Below are 18032 nucleotides of genomic sequence, written 5' to 3'. Positions count from 1 at the left end.
CACAGGCCGAGCAGCCCTCCTCATGATGAGTTCACTGACCTGTATGTGAAATTGGTGCCTTTTTCAGCATCAGGCTCCCATTTATCTTTTAAGGAGATAACACATGATTGATTCATGCTGTGTTACTCAGTGAAATATATGTTTTTAACTTAGAAGATAGTTGTTGCCAAAGACACACCCATTCATACATATATACTCATTTTGCAGAAGTTGCCCATCAGTGTTAAAGGAACAGTGTGTGGGATTTAGTGACATCTAGTAGTGAGTATTGCTGCCAGCTTAAACTTCTCCCTGGAAGAAATGGTGGCCAGCATGAAAACCCAAATGGCCAGTGTTTGGTTTGTCCATTCCAGTCTACTGTAGAAACATGGTGGACTCCATTGACATGGACCCACTCCCTATGTAGATATAAACAGCTCATTCAAATGAAACAAAAGCATGAAAATTCTTATTTTAAGGTGATTATACATTTAAGAAAGCTTACTTATTATGGTATATTACATGTCTGCCAAAATACACCAATAAATCCCACACCCTGGACCCTTAAGGAGCTGTATACAACATTTAGAGCATATCTATATATCAGAGGTTGTCTGCACACAGCTCTCAACATGGAGTTGGTTGAGCTGGTGGCTAACAGCATGAACAATGCTAACAAAGGCAACAGTGCTGACAGCACTACAGTCTTAACCTGGAGGAACCAAAGGGTGGACACTATGTTGACATGGGTCGAGATAACTGCTATAACTGCTATATGAGTGCAGTGCAGTGACAACGATTAGTTTGCCAGTGGGACACACACACTTGGATTCCAACACACAGAAAGATAGTCCATACATTTACATGGTTTTTGAAAAGGTCAAATTCCTGTTAGTAAAACTAAAACTGGACTTTAAAAAAAGCTAGTTAGTCTGGCTAAAATTGTCAACCATGTTGACCCTTTAAAAGGGTCTTGAGACTAGTCTCGAGTACCACAACACTACTTTCTTACATATGCTTTAATCGGACCTGAACTGAACTCGGCGTTCTTTGACTCGTGAGCCGGAACAGCATGTCTTTGTAGAAGAAAGCCAGGAAAAAAAGAATTCGGGAAGAAAACAAAACAAGAGGAGTATAGAGTTCTTACAAAATACTCAGCACCAAAAAGTTTTACAACCCATTCGTTGCTTGCTAGCTTGTTTGGTATGTGACTTAATAGGTCAACCAGAAGAAGGTCCAATACCAACTAGCTGAAAGGGGGCATATGGACACCTACCGTGACAGTCGGACATATTTCCGTCAATAAATCGATTCTCTCGCAGTGCTTGTATACTGGGACAAGGACAACAATCCAATTAAATGGCCTAATTGAGCTATAACTGTAGCTCCACCTAGCTGTGCATGTAAATGTACTGAGTTTGACTTCATTCTCTGCTCTCGACGTCATTACTCCACCGTATCCTTCTAAGGGAAATGGTTTGCCACTACATTACTGCTCTGAATGTTACATACAGCTCCTTTAGTTACAGATGCAGTGATCTCTTGGTTATAATATACATTTGTATTCATCAAAAACAAATACAAGTGGAGAGCACTTATTTTATTTTAAATATGTCATCATTGGTTTAGTCTGCATACAGTAACGTATCAGCAAATAACTACACAGTACAGAGGTGGACTGCTGCCACACCAGTTGCAGCTTGGCCAATATGTAACATCGACAGCCACGGTCAATATCTGACAGCCAGGCCAGCATATTCCTTCATTAAACTCCATTTAAAACTATTTATTTGAGATACAAAATCACAAGGATGCCGGCGTGTCTTTTTCTACCACGACACAGATTTCAGTCAGGCAGCGTGGTACTTCACTGACACTGGCAAAGAAAAAAACGAACAAACAAGAAAAACATTATCTATCATCATAGGTTATACATTGTTGATTCTCAGAGATAGAAAGTTGGCATCTGAAAAATACATGATTGAAGTTGTTACACAAAATAAAGTCGGGGGAGGTCACAATTTGATTGATCCCTCGAGCCCCCTTTTGTAAATTTCAAGCATTTCCCGTTTTTTTTTTTTTTTTTTTACCAAGAAAAAAAAATAATCCAATTGACGTGCGTCAACGCAAATCCTGTCTTTGCACTGTTGGACCTGTGTATGGCTTTAAATGGGGTTTAAAGACTTGGCGAGATGAAAAGGCAATAATAACAACGCAAATCGGATGCAAAGCTTTCAACATGTACATACTAGGGTTTCCATCGGGCCTAGAACATGCAGAGGAAGGTGGTAACCATGTGTCTGGTGAGAATATTTAGGCACACATTTGGACTATCTACAACTGTGGTTGGCTCTTCTTTGCGCCTGTTACCTCTCTCTAGCCCACACTTCCGTTAACATTTTTAATGGAAAACAAAACACGGTGGTACTGTTAAGAAATGGGCATTTTATGTTGCTAACTTAGTTCCTGTGTTGCACCATTAAGGCCTCCCATGACGTTCACTACAGGTAGCCACTAAAATCCAACACTAAGCCTTACCTTTCGAACAGAAACTTTTCATTTGCTCTGGATAGGGATACAAATGTGTGCTTTTCATTTTCTCCTGTATACTCTTTTTTGTTTCTGTAATATAACAAGCACCATCTCTCTAACATTATAATACTAGAACTTGTTGACTCATAGGAGATGAATGTCGCTGCGAGTGGTTCATTGGTATTTTGTACTTCTCAGCGTAACCATGCACAACCAACACTTCAAAAAACACAAAGGAAAAGTAAAGCGCAATTCAAAAGAATTCAAGATTAAGAACATGGAGGTTTGTAAGGTTATGGCCCATGATTTTTTTTCTTTTTTTTAGGAGGAAGTGTATGATGGAAAAAAAGTAGAATTGACTCAGTCACAGAGACAAAAAAACACAAACTGTCAAAGTTTGATGAAATAAGTAGTGGAACTATAGACTGAAGCCTCTTATAGAATCAAGTGCAGACTCTCCTAACTTCTCTCCAGGTCACCCAGGTAGGAAGTCACCTGTGAAGACAATGAGAGGGAAAATTAAGGGTTAAGCACAAATAACAGAATGCATTGGGAGTACTTCAGCATTCACTCACACTGCTACTACATCTCCACTTAATATGACATTTTGGGGATTTTGGTCCATCGGTCATCTTATTCAAGTCTGTAACAGACCTTGTTAAGAGCAGTATCATTTAGGAACTATTTTCTTCCTACTGAACTCACCCGCAAACCATATCACAGTGCAGAAGGGAGTGTGCATCTATGGCTAGTTCACCTAGCACCACTGAGCTAGCTAATGTAATAGCTCAACCAAGGAGGATGCCATTAACTTTTACATCTCACGCTGCTTTGAGCATGAGCCTCATACTCATGAGTAGGTGCACATTTCCTTCAGTGCAGTGATACCAACCATACCACCACTCAGAAGGAAGCGTGCATCTACTGCTAGCTCAACTAGCACCACTGGGCTAACTCCCATTAAAACTTAGCCAAAGTGGATGCCATTAATGTTTACATCTCACGCCATCACAAGCACCAGCCTCTTGTCTATGAGTAGATGCACACTTCCTTCCTTAAGTGATATGGTTGCAGGGTGTAGTTTGTACAAAAAAACTGTTATGTTCACCCCACAATCAAAAGTACTAAATCAAAACTACAAGTTATTTATTTATAACTTTAAGTTATAGACCAAAAAAACCCAGTAACAAGTAGTATAGAAATTTCCCTAGTCAAATGATAACTGCATTGGATCCTTTTAGTAACCAGATCTAAAAAAAGACTACTTGAATGGTTTTGCTCGCAGCCAATCACCGCTTGAAATGCTCTTCAATTTAATGTAATGTGTGTTTAGTGCACTACAGCAGCAGCAACAACTTTTACAGTTTGTGATGTGGTTAAGTTGAGCACGGTGTATTTGGCAGAGTTGGCAGTTCAGCTCACTGAGATGCCACCAAACCATTTGAAAGCATGGCCGTACTACACGCCTGTGGTTTCTGGTGTCATATTAAGCAACTGAATGCCTTCATTCACATGAAAGATATCAAATAAAGTAGAAAGAAATGGTATCAAGTATACTATATTGGTATCCACTTTAAGGGGACTGGTTTTGGTATTGGGTGCTATTGGGATGTGCTGCTATAAGGCAGAGCTAAAAACTGCCTAGTTTGTTTATCTGCTAAACAAACTTCAGTCAGTACAGTGATAAAAATCCAATTTTCATTTCAGGTTTAATCCAGATGCTGGCAGGTAAGGCATGTTGTGTCTGCTCCATCAAAACCATGACTCATGTCCAGCAGGCTGGACTGTCTGGTTTAGTTATCATTCAAACTGGCACATGATGCGTGCCTGCTGTTTTTACACCAGCACAGTGTAAAAGATTTTCACAGTTAGTTATCAGTATTTTTCAAATGATTTTTGACTATTTTTTCAAAGCGTAAAACAGTTATTAGACTACTTTTACAACTTCAGGCAGATTCTGTTTTCTATTTATTTAAATACACACATATACATCAGTAAACTCTTTTGTCTGCACAACATTACAACAGTGAGAGCATTGCATACACTTTAAAGTGCCAGATGGTTTGGTCAGCCAAGGATGCTTTTTATCTGCTGGAAGATGCATCTTCCAGCAGATAAAGTTTACTGATGTTTACTGATATTCATGCAGACTGATGTTCATACAGACAGGACTTAAAAACAGGTTGACTTCATTAATTGTAGTTAAAATTTTGTCATATACCACCTTACCGGCCCATGTTTGGAAGATTTTTTCTATGTAGGCCATACTAAAAGACGTCTTAGGGATCGCCTTGCAGAGCATAAATATGATATCAGGACTAACAACAGTGATTACCCCATGGCTAGACTAGATTTTTATGAACTTCATAACTCTAATGACGGTTGTTGCGCATCGAGGGCATTGAGCACATCAAACCATTGGTCAGAGGGGGGAACAGAATACAAAAAATTAATCAAAGGGAGGCTTTTTTGATCCATCAGCTGGATGCTTGTAGTTATCCTGGTCTTAATGAAGATACAGATTTTTGCTGTTTCCTGTCATTTGCTGATGGTCAGCTGGTGGCTTTATGGATGTATGGTCAGTGTGATATGTGTATGTTTGTGTATGTATATGCATATATGTTTTTTTCTTGTATGTGTATGTTTGTGTATCTATCTATATATCTATCTATCTATCTATCTATCTCTCTCTATAGATATATATATATACACACACATATGTATTTATATATATTTTTTTCATATATGAGAGTCATCTTATTTCATGTTCCTTTTTTGTCATTATATTATGTTATTCATTCAGCTTTTACCTGTCTATCATGTGACTACGTGATCATTTGTTATTGGGTCCTGCCGCAATATAGGCATTGAAGCCCTGACGACAGTGTTTGGTCGAAACATGTTGGCATGTTTAATGATTTAGCCACTACAATAAAGGCTTTTTAATGTAAATCCTCCTTGTTTTTCACATTGGTATACTTTTGGAGTGCTTGGATTTCCCTCTCGCCTTATCCTCTTGTTTCCCGTCTTCCATGAGCACCCGATACTATTTCGTGACCTACATTTGATTGTGATCCACAGATCAAACCTGTCAGCTCTCCTCTCTCTTCTCTATTTTCATTAACAAAAAAAGTTTCTTAACATTGACTTTTGATGCCATGTTTGTGCATGTATGACGTCAAGTTGGCAAATCGTGTTACAAAATTGTAATAAAACTACGTTGTTATCAATGTTAGTATACTGGCCTGGCATGCTTAATAGTTAAAAGTTTGCTTGCTTGCTGCAGCCAACAGATTTATATACTAAAATGTGCAACAACTAAAAGTAAATGATAGCTACTAGGAACAAAATGACAAAATATATGATTTTTTTTTTACCATCACTTGTTGACAGTTTACATGCTTGTCGCTATTTCTGTTGCCCTGCAACGCCACGCAAACGTCATAACTCTGCAACTCTGGTATTTTCCAAATTTCCTAATTCCACACTTGGAGGGCCATTTATGTGCTTGTAACTCATAAATATGGTAAACACGATATTTCAGAGGAGCACATGAACATGTTAAGGCAGCATATGCCCTCTACCTACATGGTACCTGACTTTTAATTTTTTTTTTTTTATTACCTGTCAAGGTTCAAAGTGACAACTGACAGTCAGAGAGAAACATCACTTGTGTGAAACTTGGAAAAAAAATTACAAATTGAAAAGGAAAAAGAAATTAAATAGATTAAGAAAATTATTTTCAAACAGGCTAGGGTAAAATGTACAGAGAATTTTTTTCTTAACAGTTTTAGGCGGTGTTTACGGACCATTTCCTTGTTTGGTTTTGTTGTTTTTTTACATCCCATTTTTGTTTGTTTGTTTGTGGGAGGTGTATTTGTAATTTTCAGGTATTTTCTTGTACTTTTTACTAATTTCTTGCTTATTTATTGGTAATTTCTTCTTCAGTTGCGTATTGCCTTCCTTCCACATTTTTGGGGAAAAAAATGAAGCCAATTTGTCTTGGTTTCAAGTGGTTAAAGAAATCAAAGCGTAATCACTGGTGCTTTTATTTTAAAGCACCCAGCTCATTTTGGTCCAGAAGTGCTGATGTTTTAGCTGTGAAGTTGAAGGCTCCGGTCAACAGTTAGCAGAAAATTAAATTGTTACCTCAGGGCCTTTAAAGGTGAAGATTTATTAATTGTGAGCAGGAAACATACTCAGCTCTCAAGTTCTTATATTATAATTATTTGCAAGTCGCACTGGTGTTACATGTGACTAAATCATCGTGATTGGAGCTATTGTGACTAGCTCTAACATGTTCACTATGCTGATGTGGGAAGATTTTTATGGTGCCACAGGCAGAATTTGATTTGTAGCTAACAGTGTTACCAACAGTAACCAGTGAATAGTGAATTGTTACAGATTACTTACACAGAACAAAAAGAAGGGTCATGAATTGGTTTCATTCCAATCCCAGCAGCTCAACGTCAAAGATGAGAGTGGCATTAGGAGGAATGATACCCGGGTGGCCTTTGTTTCCGTAAGCAAAGTCAGGTGAGCAGGTCAGCTTGGCCCTTTGACCAACACTCATCTAGGAGACAAACAATACAAACAGAGGAAAGAGAAAAAGACGGCAGGGGTCAGGAGAAACAGCCAGTCTGCAATACAGTTAATTAGCTCATAATGCAGTCTCAGCAGTTTTAATTGGATAATAAACCACAGGAGACAGTGAAAGCAACGGTGAAAACCTACTAATAATGTTTCATTAACTCTGAAACTAATCCACTCCTTATTGCACAATATTTGAAGTTGCAATCATCAAACAGATGTCTGATTGGGGTATTAAACATATTAATAGAGAACATGAAGCTGTGTTGCCATGACTCTACGGGAGCTGAACACAGACCGAACCGTTCACCAGTGCTGCAGGGCTGAGTGTGTGAGATAAAGAGCTGTGTCTGTGCTGTATTGACCCTCTGTTTGCGGTGTTAATGGGAACCGTGGTGAGGGAAAACTCTGTAATGGAACCATGTCGATAAATTAATGCATTTTGGCAGATGAACTAATGGCATTATCTGTGGCAAAATGCATTTCTTGGTTGCAATTGGAATTAATTCTACCTCTAAATCATGACTGTTGAAGCTGTTTAGTTGCATGACTTTTTGCCAGAATCCGTTTGTTCCAAAGGCATAAATAAGTACACTGTAACATGTCAAAAATAACAACAGAAGTGTGAGTGGGACCTGCAGAATTTTTGCCAAAGTGCATATTTTTTCTCTCCTTGTAGGACTATTTATCTGTCTAGATTGTTTTGGTTCCAGAGTGTTAGAGATACCAACCGGAGGGATGTCTGCCTTCTCTCCAATATAATGAAACTGGATGGCACTCAGCTTATGGTGCTCTTAAGTGCCAAAAAACTACATTTGAGAAACTCAACAGCAACGTCTCTTCTCAGAAATCATGACCCGGTTACTCAAGACAATCTACAAACCTTGTTGTGAGCAGTTCCAAGTGGGAACTATTTTCTTTTTATCGAACTACACCCACTCACTGTATCACAGCACAGAAAGAAGAGTGCATCTATTGCCAGCTCACCTAACCACTGAGCAAGCTAACGTTACAGCTTATCTGAGGGGGACGCCATTATTGTTTACATCTCATATTGGCACAAGCAAGAGCCTCCATGAGTAGATGCAAATCTCCTGGCCTGGTTACGCAACATTATCCACAGACCTTAGTTTCATGTCAGAACTATTTTCTTTCCACCAAACTACAATAACTGAATCGCCTCACAGAAGGAAATGTGCATTTACTCATGTTAAATAGGCTTCTGCTTATGACATCACATCATGTAAACATGATGGCTAAGCTATTACAATAGCTATCACAGTGATGCTAGATGAGCTAGCAGTTGATGCACCCTTCCCTCTGCACAGTGACTTGGTTGGCGGGTGTAGTTTTTTAGAAAGGAAATATTTCATCCATGAAGCTGCTCCAAAAATCATGACCCGATCATTCCACAGACCTGGTTGTGAGCAGTTTCATGTAGGTATTATTTTCTCTCTACCAATCTACACCCACCAACCGAATAGCAGCACAGAAGGAATTGTGCATCTACTGCTTGCTCACCAAGCAACACTGAGCTAACTAACATTACAGATAATCTGAGGAGGACATTAATGTTCACATTTTGCACTGACACAAGCATGAGCCTCTCACTCATGAATAGATGCACTCTTCCCTCTGCACGGTGTTTACATCGCCGGGGGTAGTTCAGTAGAAAGAAAATAGTTCCTACTTTAAACTGCTCACAACAAGGCTTGTGGATTATCTTGAGTAACCGAGTCACAACTTCTGGAAAGAGCCTGGAAGGGTTATTGAGTTTTTCAAAAAAATGTTTTTCTTTTTTTGGCACTTTGAGCACCACAGGCAGATTGTCATCTAGTTCAGACAGTTAGACATAATCTATATGCTTTATGGTATCAGTTCTCGAGACTACCTGCACTACACCCTCCTCCCAGCCTTTGATCACTTCCTGTTTGCCGATCTTGAACCTGAAAGGCTTGCCCCTGTCACGAGACGAGTCAAACTTTTGTCCGTCTGTCAGGGAGCCTGCGAACAAGGAAATGGAGAAAAGGCCAATGAACATGCACAACATTACAGTTCATCACTAAGAGAATTCCTGCTGCAGAAACATGTGCAGACCACATGATGGAAAATTACTGTCTCTCTGTGTAGCAACATTCAGAATGAAGAAACTGTTCATCGAAAAAAAAGAAACAAATACATCTTCCAAGCTTGTCTGCCATCCATCTCCCATGCTGTGTGTATATTGAGAACGCAAATGAAGGGATTCCAAGGATCTCCGAAATAGCCGCTGCAGCTGTCTGCAGGGTGGGTTTCACTGTGACAGTCAGGAAAAACGCAAGCATCAATCCGCAGAATAGCACCCCTCCAAGACTATTTTACGCCGGGGCTATTACTGTTATTAGCACCAGAGAGGCAGCATGTGTGTGTGATGTTTTGGCGTGATGGGAGTGTGTGTGCGCAGTGTGGGAGAAGGTGCAACGTTGCTTATGTTGTTAGGCACATCAGGGGGCGGCTGGCAAGCCGCAGCCTGTAATCCAGGCAGTGGAGTGGGTGTCCTCTTCTGGACATCGAGATAGCAGCCTAATGGAATTATTTGTGAGAGCTAAAAGGCCCAATCTAAGTATCAAAGTCAATACAGGGCATTTCCTGTTTCACCACGGAGCAACACAGTGTTGACATTTTCAAACACCGAGCATTTCCTGCAGGCAGAGCCTTCGCAAAAAAAACAGCAAATCCTAGACTTGATCATTGCATGGACGTCTCCATTTAAAAAGACTGGTGTAATGGAATATCCTGTTTCATGTCGCATTTCAAGGCTGCTTTGTAGGCTGACAGGAAGGGAATCCGCCCAGAGAGGAAATCCTGTAGTTTTTGCGATATGAAAAACAAACAAAGAAGATCCAGACTCATGCCTAAAAAGAAGTAAAAAATACTTCAGTGTGAGAGCCCTGAATCAGGTCTTGTTACATAATCCTGAAGCTTGTATTACAGAGAGAGTTATGTCCGTCTTACCAGGCGGGAGGACTGAGACCAACTTTGCCAAACTAAGAATAGGTGCAGACAAATATATATTCTAGCACGGTGGAGAGCAAAATCCATCTGAAAACCTATTTTGCTGCTGATGCTGTTTCAGTGTTTGTACTATGTTTAAATGGATATCTCTTTAAATAAATGTCTAGCTATGCTGGAAGTCTGACTGTGAATGCGCAATATCTGTCTGGGCGTCCACCACTTTGGTCCAGACTGAAATATCTCAAGAGTTATTAAATTAGTTTCTATGAAATTTGTATAGACATTCATGGTCCCCTGAAATCATTTACGCCATTTTTTTAATTTGTTTTAAGTCCAATCACGGCTGCACTTTGTGTTTAGTTCTATCAGCATGATGACATGGCAGTATCAAAATATTACAGTACACTGGGAATCCCAAAGGTTTGATATTTTATTACCATCAAAAATACAGATGCTCCTTTTTCTACTAAACTGATACGGGGATGCCGTATTGAGGGGATTTATTGTAATGCTCAATATGTGCCACCAGAGGTCAGTCTCTACTGGTGGAACAAGCAGCTGGGCAGAGAAAGATGGCGACTGTGAGTGGTGGGGATAACGTTACAGGACGAGTAAAAAAGAATAATGTCTCTGCCCCTGTTTTAGAGTATTGCTACATTTAACTTTATCTTGAGATGACCTCTTCCATCTACAAAAGAAGTTCATTAGCCACATGATCGTGGACATGTTAGTTAGCTGCTTAGATAATGCATGCAAATATATAAATGTTCAAGCTTTCGACAATATGGACATGGTGCACATATGGTTAGCTTGGAAAGACTCTTTTCAGTCCAATCTTTTTACTGAAGGCATGAGCACCAAAGAAGTAATACTGGCAGAGTAAACAAGAGAGACACAAAAAAAAGTGGTTTAATGAAACAACTTGAATGTATTTCTCGTCTTTGCTGAGCAAAAGTTTCATGTGAAAAGAAATTAAAGGTCATCTCTTATAAACACCTGTACCAACGTTTAAGCAAATAATAGCTATTAATTAAAGTTTTACAGTATTAAAACCCTGCAAGGCTTGTCTTAGTAGGGTAATTCAGTGGTATAGAGGAAGGAATGCGCAAATATACCATCCTCTTTTGTTGCCATTCATGGTATACCTACCTAACAGCCAAGAAGCCATTGGATTATATAGGTAAGAGAGTATACCCACGGTGGTGATTATTTTGACAATTGGTTCATTATTTAAATACATTTTTATGCAAAAATAAAATGAAAATGTGAATATTATCTGGTTTTCTAGCCTTTTTTTAAAAAAAAGTAGCCTTGGCTAATCCTGTGATTTCGTACAAAACAAGACATTTGAGGTCGTCATTTTGATTTCTGGGAAAGTGCTAATGGGCTTTATTTTTTTTAATCTAATGACATTCAATAGACCAAATAATTAATTGGCTTATAAATCAATAATGAAAACAGTCCCTAGCAGCACTAGAAATAATAAACTCCAGTAGTTGCGATGCAAAGAAAAAAATGAAAATGATTCAACTGATATTATGAGTACAGAAATAAGAGATGCCATATAGTGCTGCAGGAGATATAATCAGGGAATACTTAAAATATTTAGTGTAATTCATATACTACGTCTCTAGAGGAAATATTACAGGAATAATACAGTGTGTGTGCCGTTATTAGAGTCACCCAGACGGTTATAATCCGCTCAACTAAACGCCACCAACCCCCCAGAAACTCCAACAAAGACAGAAAAGCGCTGGAAATCAGACGGGATTTAAAACCCGGCTGTCTGGTCTGTCTGTCTGTCTGTCTGTCTGTCTGGGCCTGCGGCGGAATCCGTCTGCGTCTCCTCTTTATTTTTCCTTTAAATCAGTCTCCAGACAAGACAAATGCCCACATTCTCTCTCCTGATCTTGATAATACCGTATTGGACCCGCTCGGCCCAAACGCGGAGCGCGCATTATTTTACGCAGTGATGAATCCAGTGCGCTGTTCCCGGGACACACAGTCCGCCGTGCACTCTATCACACCCGACTATCTTGAACGCAAATGTCCCTCCAGCGAGTGAAAATGTGGTGAAGGGGTTAAATTTCCCTGCAGCCCAGTCGGTGACTGACAGTCATGCCTCTTTGCCCTACAGAGAAATCACTGCCTGGAAGGTTTGAGGCTGAAAAATGTCTGCTGTGCATAGTTTATCTCGCCCGACAGCGTTTCACAAAGTGCCCTGGCATCGTAATAATAATGTTTTGAAGAGGATTTACAGTTTTTGCTGTGATACTTGGAGGATTAAACGCTTGGCTATTTTTCATCCGGGTGTAGTGGCCAGTTGGCCACAGCCGTCACTCCTCCGTGCGGGCCTCCATGAGTGCAAATAAACCAAGTGGAGCAGTGAAACGTGTCCATGCATGCTCAGGAATAAGTTTCTGAATTCAAACTCACCGACATAATGCACTACGCACGTCTGTCCTTTTTTGGGGAAAGTCCTTCCTGTGGAGAAAGCACAGGGGCGCTCAGTATAACGGGCACGCTACGCAACGAAGGCGGTGTTTCTGCGGCTCTGTCACATACATGCAAACACACAAGTGCAAATGTGCACTTATTAATGCACACAAACACGTTTGCAGCTCGTGCAGTGGCTTTACCGTCGCCCGGTGTTATGGTCTCGATCTCGACTCCCATTTTGAGCGCTGTGTTCTGGAGCAGTCCCCGACGATCAACCCGGCAACACTGAGCACTCCCGCAGTCTGTCTGTCTGCTCCTCCGGCGGATGTTCTCAGCTGTCCGTCTCTCGCTCTGCTCTCTGCAGGGAGACCTGCGTCAATATCTGCTATTATTCAACAACACTTCCGGCCACAAACACCAGAATAAAAGCCTTACATTGGCACTTCAGACTGTAACACGTGGCCCCCTGGCGGCTACAGTGGAGACCAACAACAACATAAATCATTTTCTTTACGACCACTGCGGGGAATAAACCTATATGTTGAAAGCTTGAAAACATAATTTCAGCAGGTATCATACTGAATTTGGACAATTGAATCCAATCGACTCTGCTCTATTCTAATCTAATCTATTTATTTATTCTATTTTTATATACGTCTCTTTTTTTGGTAGTTTTACTATTTCTGAGTCAGTTGCAACATAATTTCGTTTTAATGTGCGTTGTTGTGTAAAGCTTGAATGACAAAGTTGATCTAAATGTAATGTAATGTAATCTATTCTACTGCATATATGTATGGATCCACGGGCGTATGTTTTGGGGGAGATGCTAGGGACACACCCTCCTCAACATTTAGAACAAGTGCATTTTTACCCCCCCCCCCCCCAAAAAAACAAGAAAACAACAGAGTTTTGACAAAGCTGAATACATTTCCACCATAAATCGATGCAGAAAAGACACAAGTTGAGCATATAAATTCGCCAGAATTAGGGGTGGGCGATATGGCAAAAAAATCATATCATGAGTTTTTTGATCCTGATCCTGATCCTGATCACGATTTTATCACAATTCTTTTTTCATTTTGGAATTTAAGACTACTGCGCATGTTACTGAATAGTACAGCCAAGCTAAGCAATTTCCCAAAATAAAAAAGAATAACAGAACATTTAGGCCAAAGTACCTTTTTTTAACAGATTTTAATCTGTGTGCAATTTTGTTTACCACTGTTTTGATGGGAACCATATCTTTTGTCTGGTAAAATATTGTCAGTGTTGAATTTTCAGGGGCAAACTCTTCGGTGTTTTTATTTTCATCCATGACTCCCCACTTGTGAAATACAGGGGAAGGGGAAAGAAAGCCAAGACTCTGTGGTTTGCTAAGATTGGTTTATCTGTGATTCTATAGGGAAGGCATGAAATGGACTAGCAAATAGCGTACTTCGGCTAAGAAAAGACAAGACTAGATTAAAACCTAGTATATGGCTGGACCCTGTACAGTCAATTGTACACCCTTAGCAAAAATGCAAGAAAATAAGTGTTTAATGCTTAAAATTTTCTGAGGTGGACCCCAAAACTTAAAATGATCACACAAAAAAGAAAAGGCCATGTAAAAAAGGAGGAAAATGTCTTAAAAATGCTTAAAAACAATTGTAAAAAATTAATTTCAATATACAGTTAGAACATTTATAAATAGCTTTCTGGCCATTATCCCTGACTTATTTTTAATAATATTTTAAACTGACTAATTTCTCAAAATGTTTTGCTAGTTGCATTTTTTACCCATCTTTTTGAGAGAAATCAAGGTTCAAATACTTTTGAAAGGCCTCTCAGCATGGTGACCAAATGAGGAAAGCATTTCATAGGAAATGGAGATCATCATAGGAGATGAAATAGGACACATTTTGGATGTGGTGGCATGGTCACCTAGCCATGTCTTCGGATGCAGTACTGGCTGTGTTAGGCAAGAAACGCTTTTATTTTGAAGGCACATCATGGTGCTTTTCTTTTATCTGAGAGTAACTTAACATCTGATAGGCAGTGTGTAAAGTGTGCAAAGTGTGCAAAGTGTGTGTGTGTGTGTTTTCCATTCTTGAGTTTTCAGTCTTTTTCATTGAACAAAAAAACTCTAATGGCACTGATTCATTGTCAGGCTCAGAATTACAGGTCTATTCACAGAACATTTAAAGAATCTGCCTTCACAAAGACTCAGCTCACAGTGCTCTGACTGCAGTTTACTTCAGGTCAGCGCTGCAGTGTCAGACTAATGAAGAGAGAGCGGGTGAGAAGTCGCAGTGAGAGACGGGGCTAATTTAGGAGTGAAAGCATCCTACTGTCCCAGCAGACACTCAGATCCTCTCTGCTCGTCTCCACAGCAAATCTGCATCCATAGCAACGCCCGCATCCAGCTTCCTGTGGAAACCAATAAGCAATAAAAATCTATTGCTAATATCCACTGGAACAACTTTAATGTGGCAAGAAATTAAAAATTAATTGCATTATGATCACAATTTATGTCATATTCTATTCTAAGTGGGAAAAGCAGTATAATATATTCACTTTTTTTATTTGGATTTTCTAGCATTGTTCATGACTCATTAAACTGCAGCTCAATAGTTTTCGGGGGTGTTAATGGCGAGGTCACAGGAACAGATAATTGGCTCTAAGTGCATGTCATGGAGTGCCAGCGTGGGCGTGCATGGCTGCAGAGATGAATTTTGGGTTCAGAATAGAGCGAATTGAAACAAAGACTGCAGATTATTTGGTTTTTATAACTCGTGTCCATAATATCTGAAGACTGAGTTACAGCCAAGATTTTGACACTGAACACAAATGATGTCACTATGAGACTTAGAGGAAATAAAACATTTCAAATAGTTGTCTACTGATTGGAAATGACACTTAGGATCCAGACAGGTCAGACAGTGATTTTTGACAGAAAATGAATGTTGTTTTGCCCTTTTCAGAGCCTTCACTGAGAAAAATTGTGATTTAACATTGCTACATTTGTGCGAATAGAAAAGATGCTTAATATATAATAGAAGAACTAAAACTATACCTATTTATAAATCTTAGATAATGAAAGAATAAAAACATATGCCAAAAATGTATACCTACATATTTATGCTCATGCGCACCATACATCAAACACTTTCATGCTACCATACATACATTAAAAAAGCCATTAAAACAGTAATATACAACACGGCAGAAATATACAGCCAAAGGACCCCAGAAACTTCAGCTAGATTGTCACTCAGTAATTGTTCTATGAAACATTAATAAAACTGATTATGCTCACAAATCCACTGTTTCTAAATTCTTGTGTTATAAAATTTAGTGACTTGTTTTATCATAAAATTATGCAAATAATGCTCAAAGCAAAATCAATGTCACTCCCAGATTCTGCACAAAAGTTCTCTTCGATACGGGAGAGGAAATAACATCTGAGAGGTGTTACTGTTATGTTTACTGTACAAAAAGCTAAAAAGGGAATTAAAAGGAGGTGTATCTCTATTATTGGGGTCAAATTATGGGATAATGCAAGTTTAAAAATGTGTAATTCACTTTTGGTTTTCAAAAGAACGCTTTATAAAGCAATTTTTGAAGGTGACAAACATGAATATTGTTTTTTTGTAGGTTATTGCATTGCAGGGTGTTTAAAAGGGTTCATTTGGATACACAGAAGTCCCAAAATAACACAAACTACCTTACTGATTGAAGCAGCTGACACCTCCACCACAGTACATTACTTAGCTTCCATGTCAGTCTCCAGTCTGCTTCTCCAAACTGGTGGTGCACTTACTGACATTTACTGTACGTAATATACAGTCTATGGGAAAGTGCCCCATACCAACTATTACTTTAAACTGTTGAGTCAAAGTGCCACCTACTCATAGATTAAAAGTACCATACAAAAACATTAATTAGTAAAATTCACAAGATTTGGTCTCAGTTCCCACTTTATAAACAGGGTTTCATGAATCTGTTAGGAGTGTCCATCAGATGGCAGCACAGAGCACCAACTTCCCAACACAGATATTTGGGGAAAAGTCTGAGGGGCTGTTAACCCTTTGAAACCCGGATCAACAACATTTTTCTAGTGATGCCTTATGTAAGTATTTAAACCATTGAGCCCTGTGCAAATTAGTTTGATTTGTTTCAAAAAGATAGGGGAAAAAAGGTAATTAACAACTTGGCAAAAATGTCACACAAATTATGAGAAATCAGTGAATTTTAAATAAATATTGAAACTAAGCTTTTTTTTTACTTACCTTATTCTTTTCTTGTGTGTGCTAACTATTAAATAAATTCGACTTTTTACTTTTTTCTTCAAATTTTGTGTAATTTCTTTTCAAGTTACACATTCTTCCCATCCCATGTTTTTTGATAAAAATCAAGTCAGTTTGTTCAGTTTTTAAAGGGTTAAACAATCCAATAGAAAGAATTGAACCAACTTTTTTTGTTTGTATTCATTTTGAATCCATCAGGTCTTGAACTGGATATAATACATTTTTTTATGCTGGGACAGACACCCTTTTTAACCCATTGAAGCCTGAGCAAACTGGTTTGATTTCCTTCAAGAACACGGGAAGAAAGCAAGGAGAAAGTTAACAACAGGTGGCCCAAATACTGTCAAGAAATTATTATTAAGTTACCAGAAAATCACCTGAAAATGATCAAAAAAGAAAAGAAAACAAACAAGGAAATGACCCCTAAAAGTGCAGAAAATTAAAACAAAATGTCATTTTTTGTCTGTAAAATAATTATAAATTATCTTTTTTTTTAAAACTTATTTTCCTGTCATTTTCTTTGTCACCTTTTACTTATTTCTTGCAATTTGTGAGACATCTGACTTTTTGCCAATATCCCCATGTTTTTGAAAGAAAGACCAATTTGCTCAAGTTTTAAAGGGTTAATGTTGGATGCAGAAACAGTCCACTGTAAAATACCTTGCGCACAATAATCTGGAGCTGTCACAGATATCAGCATATTGTTACTAGTATCCTAACTTCATCTTTTCTCCGTGCTGGTAAACATTGCAGACATCATACTTTAACAGTACAAAGACTTGATTGGATTTTGATATAAGAATATGAACACACTTTTTCGTTTTTTGCATATATTGTTAATGAGGTGAAATATGTGTTGTTTTATACGATGTAATGGTCTGATCAGCAGTCTTGTATGTATTGTATTGTTTTAAGTAGTGTAGGCTACTTGCTGTTCTGTGTGTTTGTTTCTTTGTTCACCTGCTTAAGGACAACAGATGCAAAACAGCAGCAAGCTAACTCCGGTGCAGTTATGTTTAATCGTCTGCTGTCGGTGTAAAAATAAACAATAAATCAAATCAAAATCAGCATGGATGTAATTTTAAGGAGTTAAAACTGGCATTTTTTTCTAATGTTTTCAACCTTACAAGTTCTATACTTACCTCTCTGGTTTCCATGAATGCTGTTGGGATGTTATCCATCTGCTGCAAACAGCCTCTTGATTTTGTCCAC

The 18032-nt window shown here is 38.7% G+C and overlaps 1 protein-coding gene across 1 annotated transcript; it reads right to left on the bottom strand.

Moving 5' to 3' along the window:
- Positions 1–1564: 1564 nt before the first annotated feature.
- On the bottom strand, positions 1565–18020 carry LOC121947344 (peptidyl-prolyl cis-trans isomerase FKBP1A-like). The gene is made up of 7 exons (XM_042492351.1): positions 17963–18020; positions 14862–14940; positions 12735–12892; positions 12532–12579; positions 8993–9105; positions 6925–7084; positions 1565–3006 (listed from the first exon to the last, which is right to left on the bottom strand). The coding sequence occupies exons 2-6, from the start codon at positions 14930–14932 to the stop codon at positions 6956–6958; spliced, it is 519 nt and encodes a 172-aa protein (XP_042348285.1). The 5' UTR covers positions 14933–14940; positions 17963–18020; the 3' UTR covers positions 1565–3006; positions 6925–6955.
- Positions 18021–18032: the final 12 nt, after the last annotated feature.

Source organism: Plectropomus leopardus, chromosome 8 (genome assembly GCF_008729295.1).
Source record: "Plectropomus leopardus isolate mb chromosome 8, YSFRI_Pleo_2.0, whole genome shotgun sequence".
In the NCBI taxonomy this organism is placed as follows: domain Eukaryota; kingdom Metazoa; phylum Chordata; class Actinopteri; order Perciformes; family Serranidae; genus Plectropomus; species Plectropomus leopardus.
The sequence above is the reverse complement of the archived record's forward strand: the minus strand, read 5'-3'. Positions and strand labels throughout refer to the sequence as shown.

Coding starts and splice junctions, on each gene's coding strand:
- LOC121947344 (XM_042492351.1), bottom strand. CDS start 14,932: ATGCGGGCGTTGCTATGGATGCAGATTTGCTGTGGAGACGAGCAGAGA. Junction 9,106..12,531: donor GTGCGTAGTGCATTATGTCG/GTGAGTTTGAAT, acceptor CCTTGTTCGCAG/GCTCCCTGACAGACGGACAA. Junction 7,085..8,992: donor GGGAGGAGGGTGTAGTGCAG/GTAGTCTCGAGA, acceptor TTTGTCTCCTAG/ATGAGTGTTGGTCAAAGGGC.